The following is a 19,582-nucleotide window of genomic DNA, read 5'->3' on the forward strand; positions in this document are numbered from 1 at the left end:
TTTAAATCGTGCTGCTTCTCCCCTCCACACCGGGCTGGGACAGCGCCTGAACGCCCCCCGCCCCTTTACCCCCTCCGTTTCCTCACTCCGAGCCGCCGAGCAAGGGAGAAGCCAGCACGGCCTCTCTCGGGGCTCAGGGCGCTCTACGCGCGCTTTTTTCTGAACGCGGGGGGTTAATAACGAGCCCGGAGCCTGCCCGGCCCCTCTCATGGTGCCAAGCGTGGCCGCCCACCGCCCCAGCGAGGGGTCTGCCCCCGGGCTGGGAGCCGGGCCGAGCCACCCGCTGCTGGGCGGGGGGAGGCGGCGGGGCTGGCCCCGGGCAGGGCGGGCGGCGGGCGCTCCCCGGGCCGGGCGGGTGCTCGTCCACGTGTCAGGGAGACTTAAAAAGTTTGGGGAGGGAGCGAGGGCATGCCCAGAGGAGCGGCTGGCGGGGAGGCAGCGCAGGGGACACCGCGGGCATGGGAAACGTCTGCCGCCAGCAGCCCCCCGCAGCCACCCCCCGGAGCAGCCGGAGGAAGTCAGGGGGCGGCGCGGCGCTGCCGGGGTCCCCGCTGATCCTTCTTCTCCTCCTCCTCCTCGCCTCCTCGATGTCTGCTAGCAAAGGTGAGGAGCATCTCCCTCGCACCCCCTTCCTGCACTGCCAGCTCTGCAATATCTGGGGGGGAGAGGTGACCCCAGCAGCCTGCCAGCCTTGCGGGGGGGCTGCGAAGCGAGCTCGCCACCGGGCTGGGCTGGGATCGGCCGCGGGGCTGGGAGAGAGGGGGGGATGCGCAGGAGGTTGGCTGGAGCTGCTGGGCACCATTTCGGGGACTGGTTTGGGGGCGTTTCGTCGCGTATCCCGGCAGATTTGCTCTGTCCTGGCAAAACTACACTCCAGCAACTTGGCGAAGTGGCTTTTGTTAAAAGCGATTTGATTTTAAATATAATTTACTAATTTAAAAACTAAGAAAAGAGAAGCGAGATCTATCACAGAATTATGGCAAAATTTAGGACCCTCTGGAAGTCACTTTGTCCAACGTGAAGCAGTATTTATTGCATGAAGAATCCCTGGGGTGGGGTTAAGTGGGAAAAGATAGCGCTGCTGAGCTGCGTTAGGCATAGAGCTTGGATACCTTGATTTCATTTGAAATGCTGTCCTACTCCTGAAAGTTGCTATTTTTGTAGCAGGGAGAGCTTGTGAAACAAGCACAGCTAATGGGCTTTTTAACAAAACAGACTCTCTATTCTATTTTTCCACTCCAGATAGCTTAACTACTTACACCTTTTAAAGTAACATTACAGAATAAGTTGCTGTGCAAGGAGTATGTCTGTTTTGTTTGCATTATATGTGTGTGAGTTGCTTTCATCAGTTTTTGTTCTGATTTGTTGGTGTTTTTTAATATCAATAATCAAAGAAATCTAAGTACAGTATACTTAATATTCTGATAAAAATAAATTCTGGAGATATGAAAGAGGGGAGGGAAGGAAAACGAAGGGTAGTAGCACACAGTATTTCATCATTGTTCTTATAGACGTAAGAAGTGAATCCCAGGGTGAAAAGTGACTGAAACTGTGCATCAGGCATTCTGCTGCCTTGGAAGAAGTTGAGTTTTTAGAAACTGGCAGAATTGAAAGATAAGAGAACAAAGGTGTCATGGACAGTGTCAGTTTTGTAGGAGGATTTTCTCTTCCACGTTCCTTTTGAATAGGATTGCTTTCCTCGGTAGCACTCTTTCTTCCCCCCACCCCAATTATTTTGTGTATATTATAAAATAACTTACTGTTTCCCTGTGCGTGCTGTTGTGTATGTGTGTCAATAGGTGAAGTCCTGTAGGGGTGGCAGCATTGCTCTGGGTGGGGTGATGGAGGGACACTGCTCTGCACCAGGGGACACATAGTCCTAGGTGTGAGCATAAAACAGATAGGACTGCACATGAAATAAGAGTTTTGTTAATAAGTGGAGAAGGGTTAAGGGAACTTAGCCGGCAAAATACTTGCATGTCCAAAAGTTTATGTTCCAGGGAAAAAAAAAAAAAAAAGCAAGCTGTAATATTCAGGCTTTCTTGCCCACCGCCCTAAGCTTTCCAGGCTATTGGATTTCTTCTGCTCCCCCCTGGAAAGCCTTGGGAACCAGGCAATGGCAGAAGCAATGTTCAGAGACAGGCAGGCAAAGGTTTAGTGGGGAAGGTGTGTTAATTTGAAATGTCACCCAGGTCCCCTCTTTGCAACCAGGATACCAGTCCCAGGCAATACTCCAAGTTGCATATATTAATTTAAGAATAGAAACCAAAGTAAGAGAATTGTAGCACTTCTAATTTATTTGGCACGTTTCCTTGAACTAAAACAAACATCCAAAATAGCAAATATTTATTTGGAAAGCAGTTTCCTTGTTATGTGAACATCTTGGAGATTTCAAAAATATCCCACTGCTACATAGTGTGAAATTAATTCTTTTTTGGGGAAAACAAGCATCTAGAATAATTAGTCACCTTAAGTCTGTGCCAGTACCAAAATGCAGTTTTGAAATCTACCCCTTAATGCCTGGAACTAACTCCTGCTGTATTTATTGTTATTAGTGGTACGTGTAAAACAAATAGAGATGATGGGCATTTATACCTTGCTCACCCGGCCATTCTAGCTAAGTGTACCTTCACCTCTTTTTTTTGTTTGATTTGGTTCAATTATTTGAAAAAAAATGTGGCCAGAAGCAATTATAGACTGTCTGGGAGGCTATAAAAGTCTCTATTAATCTGAGGTCTCTAAGAATAGTGTATAGACTGGTTAGGCATGGCTTATGGGCAGCAACTTTGGGCAGAGGGATAAATTAGATGACTTCGTAGGATTGCCTGCAGTACTAAGACTGTACAGACAAACCACCACCCTGTCCAGCACCAATCTCCCTCCCAGGTGAGTTACAACACATCCCCTTGCTGATATGCCTGGGTGATGTCTAGAGTACTCACAGTTCTGTGACACTCATTTCTGTTACTTACAGAGACTCTAATAATACGTTGCTATTAGTGCTATTAGAAATATACTGCCAGATAAAATATCAGTGTGGAAAGGTGGATATTCTGGGCACTGAGTTGGGAGGGACCCAGAGACAGTGACTTCCATGTCTGCAGCCTGGGTGGGCAGAGATGGGGAAAGGAGCTGCCACCAAGCCAAGCATGGCGTCACTGCAGCATTATGCAATTAGTAACACATTTAATCTTCTAATGGACTGAGCTTTTCCACATCACATACGCCAAACAGAGGAAACAAAGCCAGTTACACATGTACTGTCTACGACTTTCTCAAAAACGCTATGTTCATATCATGGGCATTATTCATATGCAAGAGTACATTACACAGCACATGTTTAATTCTTTAATTGTAACATACAAGAAAGCAAGAGGTAGGACTCAGATTCTCAACTTGCGATGGGTGTGCTGGAGGTGAGCTGAGTTCCCCAGAAAGTTCGAGGTTGTAGGCACTGGAATGTGTTCTCCTGAGCAGGTCTTAGCATTCAAGAGCTGCCATGCAAATTTTCTTGCCTGCTACTTATCACTGAGAATGGACTAATGCTAGCCTCACTCTCCGTGAAACCTGAGTGACTTCCACCCTGTTTATTGCTAACAGATGTGAGCGTCTGTACCTGCTGTGAATTTCTGAAACAGCCTCCTAATATGTTGCTAACACAGAGCAGCCAGAAACTACTGGGCAAACCCCACAACACCCAGGGCAGCAGACTTCCTTGGACCATGCAGCTCTCAGACTTTGCAGTTAAGAAGTGTGCTAGGTATCGTACCGCCTTCAGAGTTTTTATTTAAATCACTGACATGGGATACTTCTACAAATGACCTTTGCTGTACAGCATTGCTAAGCATGATTTGTGCTTCCAGGTGCACCGATGCCATCCCAAGCACTTGAGGCAGATGAGGATTTGCAGCTGTGGAAAGAGGTAGGGATCATCTGCTATATGGTATATTCCCATTTCATCTGTGCCCATTCTTGCTACAGTCACACCTCACTCTTCAGTATTTCTGTGCACAGAGTTCAGGTGCTTCTTCCGGTCCTGCTTCTCCTGTACATCTCCTATCCTGACATCTGTGAATAAGTGAAACATTTTCCAGATTTTCTGAACGGTTGTTCCAGTAGGATGTTAAGGCTGAATGTTGAGATATCGTTCTGGGAGAAGATTGTCTTGGCTCAATGGAGAGCTATGTTTGGTAACAGTTGTCATTTAACTGTCAATGACCAGGCAGTCACTGTCCCTGGAAGCAACACAGTGTCCCGTCTGGTAGTTTTATAGTTCGTACATGATATGCAGGAATCATTTCAACTCATCCAGTCTTACCTCTTGCTTCTTCTGTTCTGCACATAGGGCTGGGACGCTGTATTTAATCCTATCCTAGCCTCTCAATTTACTAGGTAAAGGATAACATACTGTGTTAATTAGCCCCCCTAACATTTTGCTACTGATCATAACTTCCACTCTCACCTTTGAAATGAACATTTGTTTTGACTCTAGGATGTGACATGTGTGTTAACATGGGCTCTTCCCTGCCCTTTTGGAACAGATGGAGCGGCTGGGCATAACACCCAGAGAGGGTTTAGCCTGTAATTCGCATGCCCTGGCATTGCTGTAACCTGCAAGTATTCTGTTGACATTTAATTCTGTAGTTTCTGATAACATTAGAAAGCAAGTGACTCACCAGGGGTACAGATGCAGACAGCAAATTTCTTCCTAGTGTGGCCATTGCAGGAGACACTTCCCTTAGTCACCTCCCCTTAGTTCAGTTTGGAAGTGTTGGCTCAAACACCAACACATTTCTAGACTAGCACTTGAACAAGCCCTGGTGATAAGATAAATATCACCCAAGGGAAACTGGTCTTTTGGGAAGTGAGGTCCTGATAGCTTTAAGGAGTTAATGAAAATTAATTATTTGCATTTTTCAATCCAGAATGTTATTTTTATACATTTCTGCATTTATTGCTAGGATTTGCTAGTTGTAACACAGGATTTGTTCCTACGCCAACAGTAGGCAAATAAAAAGTTTCCATTGATTCCAGTGAACAAAAAAGTATGCGTAAGACACTAAACTCAATGTAAAATTATATGTCATAAGCAACATAGAACTTACTGTTATAGCAAGAATAATGCAGGGCTGGAGATGGTCTAAGGAAAGAGAAATAGATGCATAGGTATACAACCTAAATCAGCCTGATTACAGAATCATACTAGTTCACCAGAGTTTCCTAGAGTGAAAAGAATCAGTTCGTCCCCATTTGTTACTTTATTAGTGGATCATTCAGGAGAAGCCCTGCCTCTAAATTAACCTAGCGTTTTCCAGGAAAACGCTGAGTTTATAAACATGGGAACTTCCTAACTAAGTATTGTGTTCCTTTACTTGTCTCTCACATCCTTTTGTTTCTCTATGTTATTTAACCAACGTTATGTTATTTAATGCCAAACAACTCACAAGCTCCCAACCTCAGGCCACATTTCTGAGTCAGGAGAGAAAATTACTGAGAAGATACATCAAGGATGACAGAAACTATTACATTTTTATTTTTTAAAAAGGAATTATCAGAAACTGTGGCTTTTCCTCAGCCCTTGCTTTGTCCATGCAGGTTTTAGCTGAGACATACCTTGCCTTGCATTGTGTCCAACACAAAGCAGTCTCTGGCTTGTCCTGCTACTGAATTACAGTAGTTGTCTAAGAGTCACTTCCAACTACAAAACAAGCAAATAAACAAGCAAGCAAACAAACAAAACAACAAAAAATCCCTCACCAAGAAGAAACAGCAAAGTTTTAATCTAGGCTATCAAAATTACTTCAGCTTATTTTATGTCATTCACTGCTGATTTTACCCCTCTACATTTTCTTACTCTGAAAGTAGTGGTGCTGAACTAATATAGCCAGAGACAAACAATTGCAAGATGAAGGGAAAAGAGAATGGGGAAGATGTGTTACCAACAAGAACTATTCGAAAGAAGAATTCTCTGAGCTATTAGCTTTCCCACTGTCTCTGCTAATGGTTTCTCATAGATTGTCTCTAGAGAAATGAATCATCTCTTGTCTTCAAGTACTCAGATATGCATCATTTGTTTATTGCTTCTTTTTTTTTTTTTTAGTTTAATATTTTCGTTGCTATAGAGTGTTGTTTAGGGCTTTTTACCTATAATGAAATCATAACACCCACTGCATTGCCTACTCTTTATTTAAAAAAGCCCACATCTTTTTAGACAGTCTTTTCTATACTTCTTCCAAGACAAGACCAAGATAGCACTGACTGAAGCTAGCTTTGAAAAGACTGATCAAGACAAACAGAAGTGGTATGTCACACAGTGTTTAGGATACCCTTACTACAGGATGTTGTGGATGATAAAAGTTTACAACAGTTCAGAGGGAGATTGCTCTCACAGCACAGAAATCCACTGTGGTTGGAGAGAATGGGTTTTACTAGACCACTGGTCTCTGCTTAGTCTCTTCCCTAGGTGCCAATGCATGGCCTTTTTAGGGGATAAGAGACAGAGCTAACTAGACATTTATTTTGATCCAGATTAAATGGCTGATGGGGTTTGGGCCTTCTGGGTTTGGTTTGTAGATTTATTTTTGTTTGTTTGTTTTGCATCTGTGTGTAGCATTCTATTCTGTGCTGACATGTTTAAGTTCAGCAGCAATGACTTCTTCCCCAGTGCTTCTTGAGTTTAGATCCGTTTAAATATATTGAATTTATCTCTTACTAGCCCTGTGATTTGGGAACCACCTCCTTTAAACAAAATCTTGTAAGACTCCTTACTTGCCAAATAAATCAGTGCAAACCTCGGATATTGGCTACTTGGTGACTCACCCAAATTGACTGGCATGCAGAAGATGTGCTGGCACATACCATAATCATTCAAGAGATGTGTGTGTCATACACCTGCAGGGATGCTGGAACCCAACTGGAAGAGTTGTGTTTGAGGAGTGCTCATTGAATCACTTGCTTTAGTTTTGTCATTTTCTTTGCAGTTTTATATAATCCAAGATATCACAGAAGAGTTTTCAGTTCATAGTCCATACCTCAGATGCTCCAAATCATAATTTAAAACATGACTTAGTCCGAGAAGGTTATAAATAAGAGGAGTGTGAGGAAGGTAAGAGAATAAAGGACACAGATATGTATCTGTTTGTTCAAGTTTGTTTGTTTATTTGTTTTTTTTTTACATGGCTAAGGGCTTTTTTTCCCCTTGAATGCAAGATATTTCATGAGTGTACCTATAAGGATTCCTTAAGATGGACAAGCTTGTCATGCCTTTAGCTGCACTGAACTGTTTCTGAAAATACAGATATTTCACTTTCTTTTATTAATCTGACTTCTTAAAGAAGGACTGTGTGAACTTTTACAGATAGATGATGCATGTTCTGCCTACCTGTCCAGAGATTCTCAGCCTCAGGTGAGTCACACAGAGGTTACTTTATTATTTTGACACTATTTGTTATATGCAGTAGGATTGGAAGTGTGATACCTGTGTTCATGTTTTCTTTGCATTAGGCATCCAGTGCACTGGAAGAACTTTGTTTTTTGATAATGGGATTTCTCCAGAAACCACAGGTAACACACCTGAGATACTACTTAGCATTTCTGAAGCCTGATCTCCCAGTGTGATAGTGTCCGCAATGAATTCTGAGGACCCAATATCTGAAGTGTTACTTGGTACTGGAAGTAATACTATCAGTTCTTACTCCGAAATGCTACGTGTCCTAATCCAACACCTATTAAAGATAATGGGGAGACTCCAATGCTTGGAAAATAATCTCCAGGTTGGATACAAGGTTTCCGGTGGTTTTATTGCTCTAGATTAGAAAAATTATGAACTCTCAATGGTGAAAGATATTTACTAAGGAGAGTCTAGGGATACACAAAGGAGCATCTGCTAAACCCATTGACTCTTCTACTGGAGAGTAATCAGTGCTCTCTACAGAGTTTGAAAACAGAGTTGATAAGCAAAGACATGTACAGATCTGTCAAGGAAGGATGATATTCTAATCCAGTACTGAAAAGTTTATAATGCAATCAAAATTGCCCTTTGCTCTTTTTTTTTAACAAGTAAAAGTTTCTCTACCAATTATTATTCCTACAGGATTTAGACGAAAAAGACAACACCAAAAGGGTAAGATTTCTATGTATGTTTTAAGATCACACTAAAATTGTCAAAAAAATCATAACACCTTTTCCCTGTTTTGTAGTAAAACCCCACTTTTAATTTTTTTGAACAGTTCTTATTTCATTATTCTAAGACTCATGACTCAGGCAACTCAGACATCATGGTAAGTGGCATAGCACCTCCTTGTGAGTACATGTGTGCTTGTACATAAAAACAAGGTAATGTTCCCTTTTGCAGCAGTCTCTCCAACTGTATAGCAAGCTCAGAACTGGGTGCTTTGTGTTTAAGATGACATCAATACTGTCCAAGTGTGCAAAAAAAACAACCAAACACTCATAGAACCCAGCTGCATCTTAATCTTGCAATTACAACATTTAAGAATAAGATCAAATGCTTGTTTCTGGTACTGGAACATAACATATGCAGTGAAACAACATGGATTTATAGAAGCTGAGAACATGACCATAAATATCAAGAACTCTTAAGGATTTTTTTATTAATTATTAATTAAATTGTATGTATTTATTTGTGCATGTCATAAATATGTATCAGGCAAGATAGTATTTAAGTCTCACACAGACTTTGGATTATATTTTAAATGAAAAATATGATTTAAAAATAGCCTAGTGTTGTTGCTATAAAAATATTCTCGTAAGCCACAACATAAGCCAAACTACATGTGATCCATTCTTGCTTTTAAAGTGCAAACATAATCTGTTATTTCTGTGTATCTTATGTGTTTTTTTCTGTGCACAATAGCATATTGAGAAAGTTAAACATATTCATTTTTTCTCATTTCTTAACAATCATTCTTATATGTTAATGTCAATTTTTTACTTGTTCTTTACATTTCTTCAGAAATATGTGGTATGTTTCCTAGAAAGTGATATTGATGATATTGGGGTCAGTGTTTTCATGATAGAGCAGCTCTGGAGGTTTTAGTGGTAACCAAGGCACAGTTTTTCTGCTGCTGCTCCTGCTTAAGAGGTTACTGCATGCCCCTTCATATCCATCCTGAATACCTTTGCCTCTGCCTGCCCCAGAGGTTACTACTTTCTCACTTCTTCTGTTTTAGCTATTCAGGTAACTATTTTCTGGCCCAGTTCTCAGAGATACTAACTTAGATGAGACTCATCATTCTTTGGCTTTATCAACCTCTCTACACTGACTGCAAGACAGAGCCCAAGAGGCCAGCTGGGATGCCCTTTAACTCCTCCACTCACATCAGATTTCTACTTTTTTAGATAGTACGATGCCATATTGCCTACCTTAGACAGACAGTGCAAAATTGGCTCCAAGTAGGCAACTCCATTTTACCTATGAAGTACATTAACACTTTGGTAACTCTAGTTATGCCATTTATTACAATTCTCTTCATTGTGTTCCTTTTCTAAGAAGTATTGTCTCAAAAATGCATTATTTTTAAAACTACATTTACATCAGTTGAAGGTTTAAATTGTTTAATGGAACATGGGTTTTTCTGCTTTATTTCTCACTGTGGACCTCTCTCCACAAGCCCACAAGGTTGTGTTTTGCCAGGGGGCACTTACGCTGCACACTTTGCCACTGTGCTTAACTAGGCTGTTGCAAGCTTAAAGTCCTGTTGAACACAAGGAATTTCATGATTGGAGTTTGTGTTTTAGGTAGAGTGACCAGTGCCATGGTTACAAATTTTACTTGTGAATTGATCCCTCCTGCACACTGTTTTCTAGTTAAAAAATCATTTTCTTGCTGCAATTTAAGTTATTCTGAGGTAAAATTAACTTTTCAGTACAACAGAGGTTGAAGCTGCTAACTTTCGTAGCAGATAATCATAGAAATATTAGTAGGAGTAGTGTATCTCTCTGTAGCACTCAGAGACGGGTGAAAGTCTGAATAACTGCAATTGCCTGGGCAAGAAGTCTGTAAAAAGTTCTGAACTGTCAATGAGTAACGGTGGGGACACATAGCTTTTCCTTCCATCACTCCAAGTCATATTCATAGTGTAAATATAAATGTTGGTACCTGTTTGTTGTCAAGTCAGAGTGTTAAAAAACAAATTTCTCAATTAACATCTTCAGTTCTCTTTTGCTGTATGTTTGGTCCATAAGCCAATATTGTGGGAAAAGACTTTTTTTGCATCATAAGGTCTGAATGCCATTGTGGCTCATGTGTCTGTGTTCGTGTCCTCTCAGTCGTCTGTCCTGCATCCTTTGCTGCAACTCGTTCCCCAGCTTAATGAGAGAAGACTGAAGAGATACAAAGTGGACGTATGTAATCTTAAACTCTGCCTATGTATCAAAATGGATCTGTTACTTCTTTTATAAAAATAGTTTCAAATTTATCTGTACCATTATATTGCAGTTGAGTTATATATTTTTGGGGGGGGGTGTCTTTTTTTTTTTTTCCACATTTAGAATTCAAACCATATCTACCCCTTAAACATATATTATTTATGACTTACAGCACTAAGAATTTTATTGTTTAACTTAAGGTGCAGATAAGAAAGTTTTCTATGGAATTAATTTTCACTAGAAAAGTAGTGTATTTTGGAACAAAAGTTCCACACAGAGGTAAATATCCCCATTGTTTCCAAAATATAATAAAATTTGGGCATATTTGCTGCAAATGCAATTTCAAATTTCAAAAATCAAAAAGGAGGTGGCTATTAACGTCCATCTCTTTAACACAACTACGGAAAGAAGAGAAAAAAGCAATCTGATATATCAGAATCTTTGTAAGAATACCAAAGATTCCTGTATAATAAAGTACACCAAAATCTAAGACCTAGATTCTTCCTGTTTTACATTGACTTCAGCTTAGTGATTCCTTAGATTCATTGATATGATTCCTTATGTTCACTGATACACAAGTTAAATTATGTTTATGAATGTGATATTTAAAGCTCAGATAGCATCATCCCCATAAGTAGGATTTTTCCTTTATTAATCCAGATAAAGACTGTGTTGCTAACTCCCAAATTTTCAATGAACTCTTAATCCTATGATTATGTATGTCAGCTTTCATCTAGTCATGGCTGTGGTTGTTGGTACTATTCTACCTTTCTCTTCGGATCACTGCACAAGCCCAACTACATGCCCTGAATCACATTTTTCTTATCTAGTGACAGAACTTGGCCACATATAAAACTTAGAGTTGGTACATCTTCTCATGGACTAAAATTGTTATGAAAATTTTAACCCACTACACATCTGAAAGGAAAACACAGGGTAGAATTTATCTTCTGTGATGACATTGATGTGAACTGTATTTGTGCTATTGGATGTATATACTGGCAAAGAATATTGTTGGAATTGCTCTTTGTGCTTTTAAATGAACATACATGTCAAACAAACAAATAATGGGAAAGAAAGCATAAATGCAAGAACACAAAATTGCTGTAAGTGAAAACAAACTGCCTTTTAAATCCAGTAAAGTCCTTTTGCTAGAATACTTTAATATCCTGAATTTACCTCCACTGAGGTTGATGACATAATTAATGGAAATAGAATACATTAATTGAGAATAAACTAAAATTTGTAGCATATTTGGCATACTCCAACCTATTTCAGCCTCTTCATGGCTTTTTTTTTTTTTTAGTGGGCTGAAAAAAGAAACTATAAGGATATTTTTCCAAGTAATAATAATACCAAACTCTAGAGAGTATATCAGTCAGATCATGTCTTTGTATGTGTTTAGAAAATCACTATACTTGCAACAACTCACAAATTAGATTTAATAAACTGTTTCTGTTTAAGAGCTGTCAAGCCATCAGGTGACAAACAATTTCAAAACTTATTTTTTTAGATCAAAGAAACATCAAAGTCCATTCTCTACAAACCCTTAGGAAAAAATTTAAAAGTATACTAGCTATCTGATATAAAGTGTAAACATATACTGATAAAAAGTCCTGGTTTTAGGATAGTGTTTGGAAATATTTCTTCCAAAGGAAATAAAAATACAACAAACAGATTTAAAAAATGCTGTACTGTTCGGGAATGAGCCCAAAGCAGGCAGATATAACTTTGTGGAAAAAGGCAAACATTTTACCAAGATTTTTTTGTGTGGTACCTTATTTTCATCAGATTTTTTTAAAGCAGAAATGAGTGAATGATGATGACTGTTATGTGTTTCCTTAGTCACCATTTAAAGTGGCTAATTTTTGAAAGGCCCGTCTCCTATTATTTGTATTATTGTACTCATAACTCATAGTACATGGAAATAGCAACAGTTAGATTCCCAACCATTCTGCACTGTGATAACCAGCAGTCTTTAATTTGCAATCATGATGTTACACTTATGCTTACATGTTAACCCAGCTAAATACATAAGCACACGCGTAACTGAGGTCATTATTTCAGCAGGACTGTTCATGTGCTCAGTGCTAGGCTCTTTGCCACGTAAGAATTGTAGTTCCAGCTAAAAGTTTGAATGCAGAATTTGTGGCACTTTCAACTCCTGTGTTGAATAACAGTAACCTGTATTTTGTGAACTACAGGTACAGGAATCTTCTAGATTAGTCAGTGGTATCACACATAATTGGATTAAAGTAGATGGTGCAATAACTTCATTAGTCCTGAAGCAGAATAAGGGTGGTAGTCTAACTAGGATTTGTTTGAAAAGGAATGGACTAGAGAACTGTCATAGGCATATATCACAGTAACAATTTTTAAAAAAGAAGGCGTAATCACAAAAGCCACACTAGTTCAGACTGTATTTTCATGAGTCCAGTACCCTGTGTCTAACAGTGTCTTGCTGCGCATAGACAGGGAAAAGGTGGAAGGACCAGGGGAAGTGTGAGCGATCAGTCCTCTGGTATACTCTCTAGCTTCTGGCAGGCACATCCTAGAGACCTTCTGAGCTGAAGGCTTCATCTACACCATTATGTAAAATAGTCATTAATGGATTTAACCACCTTTGATTTAAATGGTTTTAAATTATTATTTATTTTGGAATATTTTTATCATTTGGCATTTAGACCTACAATGTGAAGAGCTCATTATATCCCAAGGAAAATGTGTAACATTAAATATGCCCTTGAATACATTTTCTTCTGTAAGGCTGAAGCCAAGAGAAGTAATGACATGGCCAACACTTACAGAACATAGCCGTTTTAAAATATTCATAAACCCAATACAAAATCTAAGGAAACAATGAAAACAGCTATAAATTGAATTGCATTTTATAGAAAGCAACTTTTTTGATTTCATCTTGTCAATCCCTGCTGTGAATACCAGTCACCTTGTTAAAGCTGTTATTTACTGGTGTACAGTGCATAAGCACCAGACGTTTACAAAACAGAATCGATTTTGTTTGCAGACTCTTTAGGTTTTGGTATTTTTGCATACCCCTTATCTATTTTAATGTCATAATAAATATTTGAAATGCATCCATTTTATGCTTATCATATTTGTTTATATGGCAGATTTTGGTGTATTTTAGTATAAGAGTTTAAAATCCTCTCTAAATGTTACTGCTGAGGGTCATAGCAGTTCATAAGAAAATTAAGAAAACACTGTAATAATCTGCCATCAATAATAAAAGTACTGCAACTATTCCCTAACTGTGAGAAAGCTACAAACCTGTCTTTCCCAGAGGCTCTACCAGATGGGCTGATGGGGAAATGGCATAGGTAAACTTCAAAGCCAGTAGAGGATCAGAGCAACTCTGCCTAAGAGGTGCAGAGGAACTCCGACACCTCATGGAGCAGGAAGCCCCCGTGTTCCTCTGGGTTGCCCGCCTCTGGTGGGACTTTTTGGCTCTGGTGTCACCGACTGCTTCAGGACGGGTTAGCTTGCTGCTCATTTTTTTCTCCCCATAGTGGGAAGAAAACCAGAACCTGCTATACATAAACACAACCACCTTTCCCCACAACCAGATCAGGAATTGAGAAGGTGGATGGGTGAAAAGGAAACATGCTTTATTAAATTTATTCTTTTTTCCCCAGTTTGGGCTGACACCAGATTTTGTCATGAATTTCATTCCTCTTGAGCTCCATCTTGACTGATATAATACGATCTAAGACAGAAAACGCAAGAGCATTTTGTTGGCAAGTCAATCTAAGAGACTGAACGCCATAACTTTTAGAGGGCAAGCATTAAACGCTAAACAAACATACTTCTTCATGAGTACGTATGTTTCTGTATATGTATATACATACAGGTTTGTGAATATACATGCACATACGCTATAGGATGTATTGGGGTTTTTTTACATCTCCGAATGCTTGGAAGTTACAAGGCAAGTGTTATAATGAAGACAGATTTTAGCTTCAGTTGTTTTCTAATAGCTACCTCCTGACATGAAATCAAACCAGGAAACTACCTAATCTTCTTTAAGAGGTTTCTGGTTCTAAGCAGAAAATGACAAATTAATATGTTAAAAGTCCATAAAATAAATCATAATTCCATATTAGTAATTGTACTCTTGACTAGATCCATTTCCGTAACTTGTGACAGCTGCCTATTTTGTTTCTGGTTTTATGTTTGTTCACACATTGAGTAGAAAAAGTAGAAAAATAACAAAATATAAATACCATTAGATACAACAGGCAAACAGGCAACAATTTCTAATTTTCTAATTGGCAAATTAGCTAATCTATTTGCTAACAGGCAAATTTCTAGCCTTTTCAAATTAAAAACCCCTATAGTATTGAATGGATAGATCTGAGATGGGTACTTCAAATGCAGGTATTGCTAGAATGAGGCTGACAATAGGAATAAAAATCGTACACGTTTTAACCTACAGCAAAGAAACTGGGTATCACGGTACACCTGATGAACTGAAGTAAAAATTAAAAGCAAGACTCAAAAAACAATGTATAGTTTAAACCGCAGTTCATTTGAAAGCTTCCTTGGATTGAAGCTGTTCCTGTGTTTGGAAATGATGGGAGCCATCCTGTTTTACACAATTCTTAAGCATTAGAATACAGCATGGAATGATTGCTTTCTACAACAACTCTGGTTATGACCATAGCCCAAGAGATCACATGACCTCAGTTTTTAATTGAGAAATACCATCATTGCTAAATAAATTCCATCTAAATGTTATGTTAAGCACAAGATTTGAACTATTTTGTTTCTGAATTGGTCAGTGTCTCTCCACGCACAGGACAGACACTTGACTCATCCATCTGGTATTAACACAAGCAATGAAAATACTGTGATTATCTGTTCTCTAATCATGAAGGTCTCATTAAAGCAACTGGATACTTCATGCTTTGTACTTGTTACATTTAAATGGAATTTCTATTTTCTTCATCATTAGTTCCCCCTCCCTTGCTGTATGGATTAGCAGACAGTTGTTTCTCAATGTGTGCAGCACTGACAGGATAGAATATCATACGCACAGGTCTTTTCTTTGGGAGTTAATCTGAGAGGCGTGATCATGACACACCTTTGGGAACAGTCTGGGATCTTGTTCCTGGGCTGGAGCCCAAGTATTTGTGGGTTTTAAGCTTTGCATTGTTGCATTGTTGTCCTTCTGCGAGGTGTGAAGACCAACTCTACTTTGTCCATAGAGACTCTGCTACCATGAAGACACTGCGCACGGGTAGTGGAACCTGGAAAGTCGAAGGCAAAGCCCGTCCATCATTACTAGTACCATTCTAAAGCAATCTGAACTGAGACAAAACTTGAGTTGGAATTTGGCCCTCATTCATGTGTTTTCTGCTATTTCTACCTAACAACATGAACTTCTTGTTACTGACATGGAGAAATATACATAAAGCATGCCTTAAGGGGCAAGATTTATAGTAGTACTGCAGAAATACATTTAGTGTGTACATAAACAGCCTCTCTATATGGATTCACTTTCAAGAGTATATATGATTTAAAATACTTTTTTTCAGGAAGAACTTCAAGGTCCTGGAGGGATTCAAAGTAGAGGCTACTTTTTCTACAGGGTATGGTTTGTTTGACGTTTTTCATTTTAATTTCATGATAAGCGTTACAAAACAAAAAGCAGAGAATCCAGTGAATTACACTAAGAATTACCATGGAATTACCAAGGAAACTTATTTCAGTAAGAGCATCCCACTATATAAGACTACTCAAGATCTATTCCAGACATTTTCTTGTATTAAAATAAAGACATAGTAGGAAGGTTTTGTACACACCTTAATGTTTGTGTATACATGATACCATGCTATGTCTTAGTAAGGCATTGGTTATTATGTATATAATTCTCAGAGAAAGTTCTAGAAAATAGGCCATCTTGGACAATCCTTCTAAAGCATTCTTCAATATGGTACATTTGCATGTGATATAAATACAACGGCATCCTTACACACTGTATCAAAACCACGACTGGGCCTGACCTTCCCATTTCCCTTGTGTTTTGGCCAGTAAGATTAGAAACTAGATACAGAAATTCTCATGATAATGAAACTATTCTGTTCATCTTTGATGCCACAGAGCTTTTTTACTCCATTTTTGCAAAACTGAGCAAGCTAAAGATGGCAAGTCAAACTTAATAATAATCCTCTTGGTTTTGGTTAATGTTTTTTTCTATTTAAATAAGAAAGTAGCTAACAAAAAGAAGGTAAGTTTGTATAGTTATGTTTCTTATGTATCAGGATTGGATCTTTACAGCTCTTAAGACAGGCCAAAGTTACGATGCATTCATGATGCCAGAGTGAAAAGCAAATTCTTAAGCTCAGCAGGAGATTTTTTTATTAGCTTTAGTAGACATTGTATCAAGTTCCTTTGTAGTGTAAAATATTTTTGAAATGACCATGGTGAAAAGGGAGAAACTCTTCACCGATGTTAAAGAACAGTCTAAACTTTGAGTGACATATATTTCTTTGTTAATTACAACACTTACAATGCAATAACAACAACAAACTGGAAGCACATCTTAAGAAAACACAACAAGAATGAGGGATAATGGTCTCTTAGAGTGACTTCTTGTGGCTTTCTCCCCCTTACCAAATGACACAAGATGGGCATAATTCATTCATGAATCTCTACACAGTAATTTTTACTGTATAATTCTCCTTCAGAGGTGGATATAAATTAAATGATAACTGGTCTCAGGTTTATCTTTAACGATGATCACACTGACAGAACTGTGAAATTTCCCAATTTCTATACATACCAAGTTGGGTGGGGCTTTGTTACTGAAACCAGTCAGTTTTCTAGAGCGCTTATTGGGTATTTGTCTTTCAGCCACGCAACGGAAGGAGATCAGTGGATTTTCGCTAAGAAGGTATTTATTTAATGCTTTTAATCACAATCTATATTTAGATTAGTTTATTTTTATACAAATAGGGCACAATATTTATGTTGAGGAGTAGTCTCAGAAAGCCTTTAACTGTTTTATTAACCTAAGATTTCTGCAGACAAGCTTCTCCCAGATGTGTTGAATTCACGTATCTTCACATGAAGTGAAGAAAACCTGTAGGTACTCAGTTCCTAGAACAGAGAATGCAGAGCTGTTTCAGGCAGCAAGAAACTGAAAATATCCCAGATCTGTAAATATTCTGGAAAGTTAACAATACTGAAGTGTATGTCAGGAAGATCTGATCCAACTACTTGTCAAATACATACTGACATCCTGGGGTAATCCCCCTGTTCTTACACAGAAAAAAACCTCACACTGAAACCAAGTACAGACTTCAGGATTTAACATCAAATCATTCAACTCTTTGGAGAGATATAAAAATGCTTCCCTATGCCAATATCATAATACTCTGTTTTCTAATATGTCTTATATCTCTATCATATTTTAAGTATTTAGTGTTATATCATACCAACAGCTGAAGTTTTTTCTTATTTTTCAGCATTTTAGATTCCTGACCTAGAACTAAAGCTGCAGGAATGCTGAGTACATGGACATACTGTTTTCCTTACAAAAATTATTCGTTACTAATGTACAATTAAAAATCACTAGAATGTAAATGTTCTTAAATTCAATTCCATTAAGGATTCAAATGTTTCTTTACTTTGTTGATTATATTAAAAGCATATTACGATTATTTGTTTTCTAGTGTTATGATGTTTACAACTGCGTGTAGAAAAGTCTTAGTGTATGCATGCAACAGACATTTCCTCTAATGACATTGTTATGTACATTTATTTCCCCTTATAAATAAAGGCACTCAGTTGTTTTAATGAGAATGTTTGCAATGTAGATGGTTGCATGTTTTCAGAATATTTTGCAAGTGATTTGTTCAGTCTTTAAAATCGCAGCTTATCTCAGCAGGCCAAACAAAAGGTGTAGTTTGCTTTTCAAGATGATATTCTCTACCCCTGTTCTTCCTTCACTGTAGCCTGTGGACTTCTGTCAATCTGCACGGTCAAGACTGAAAAAAAATGAGAATATTCAATTCCCTTAACTAAAGGAAATTGCATATGTTGCATGTTTTGAAGAAATCTCTTCATTTAATTCAACTAAAATACAGTATCATTTTTTTAGCCACAAGAACACAGATTCAATATGGTTCTCATTCAGAAGAAGACTTAATTGTGCAATTTACATTCTTCCAAAATTAGGATCAATTTGAAAACTCAAGTTTTGATGTAGAATTAAAGAAATTCCATTCAAAAGAACAAGTTAGCCTTACAATCTTCCTAGCTTCTCTCTCTGAGTTTGTTTTCACACTGGAGTTGTGTTAAAATAGGACGTTGAGGTTGTCATTATGTTGACAGTAACTGATCATTCAGCGTAGAAGTGGTTTACTGTTTTTAACATCGTATTGGCTGGTCATTGTGTTACCAAAATACCAGATCAATAACTCTCTAAGACCAATTTATAGGCATTAGAAAGCAAGGCATTCCTTTATTGCAGCACTGGGCAAATTCCCCCCTTTGAGACTTAGAAGGTAACTCAGTATCTTCTAAGTTTCACCCTATATCAATTTTCCATATCTAATCCTAAAACATAGCTGAGTACAAAAACTACAACATTGAACCATAATGCAAGCTAGGACAGAAACACAGACTACTAGTATTATTATCACAAACAGGTTCTTTAACCATGTCCAATTCGGTAGCTATGAGGTAAGTTTATGCTATAATTCTTCAAAACCCCAGGAGGTATCATTTCTAATAACCCAGTGAGGTCTTTTGTCTGCTCCCAAATTTCTGCCAGGTCTGTGGCAATCCTACCACTTTGATCTGCATATACACAACAACTCGTATTGATCACGGTGCAAGCACCCCCTTGTGAGGCCAATAATAAATGCAGAGCCATTCTATTTTGCAGCACTATTCAGGACAGACTTGTTACTTCAATTTGTAAAGCTTGTATAGCATCCGTAGTTCCGTTTTCTGTATTTTCTATTATTGCTGATACGTTAACAATCGCCTTTTTCAATTCACTCACTCCCAGACAAGGGAGGAACCATCTAGCAAAACTATGGAATGCATAAGGTCTATCGGCTATAGCGTTATGAGCTCTCCTAGTCCACCTCAGGAAAGTTCTCACCCATCCACTTTGTTCATTCAAGTTCTTAACCATTGTTATGTTAGGGACTACAGCTCCTAA

At 38.5% G+C, this 19,582-nt stretch overlaps 2 protein-coding genes across 2 annotated transcripts; one reads left to right on the top strand and one right to left on the bottom strand.

Moving 5' to 3' along the window:
• Positions 1-458: 458 nt before the first annotated feature.
• Positions 459-17,298, top strand: NMU (neuromedin U). The gene is made up of 9 exons (XM_009955147.2): positions 459-603; positions 3,864-3,922; positions 7,358-7,405; positions 7,504-7,563; positions 8,093-8,122; positions 8,229-8,279; positions 10,291-10,365; positions 15,945-15,998; positions 17,263-17,298. The coding sequence occupies exons 1-9, from the start codon at positions 459-461 to the stop codon at positions 17,296-17,298; spliced, it is 558 nt and encodes a 185-aa protein (XP_009953449.2).
• A 1,646-nt stretch (positions 17,299-18,944) lies between these two features.
• On the bottom strand, positions 18,945-19,582 carry ERVMER34-1 (endogenous retrovirus group MER34 member 1, envelope; the record flags this gene model as incomplete). The annotated part of the gene is given in 2 exon segments (XM_086464815.1): positions 18,945-19,159; positions 19,162-19,582. Coding segments are annotated over 2 exon segments (636 nt in total), but the record flags the coding sequence as incomplete, so codon positions are not given.

Source organism: Leptosomus discolor, chromosome 4, assembly GCF_034619465.1.
Source record: "Leptosomus discolor isolate bLepDis1 chromosome 4, bLepDis1.hap2, whole genome shotgun sequence".
NCBI lineage: Eukaryota > Metazoa > Chordata > Aves > Leptosomiformes > Leptosomidae > Leptosomus > Leptosomus discolor.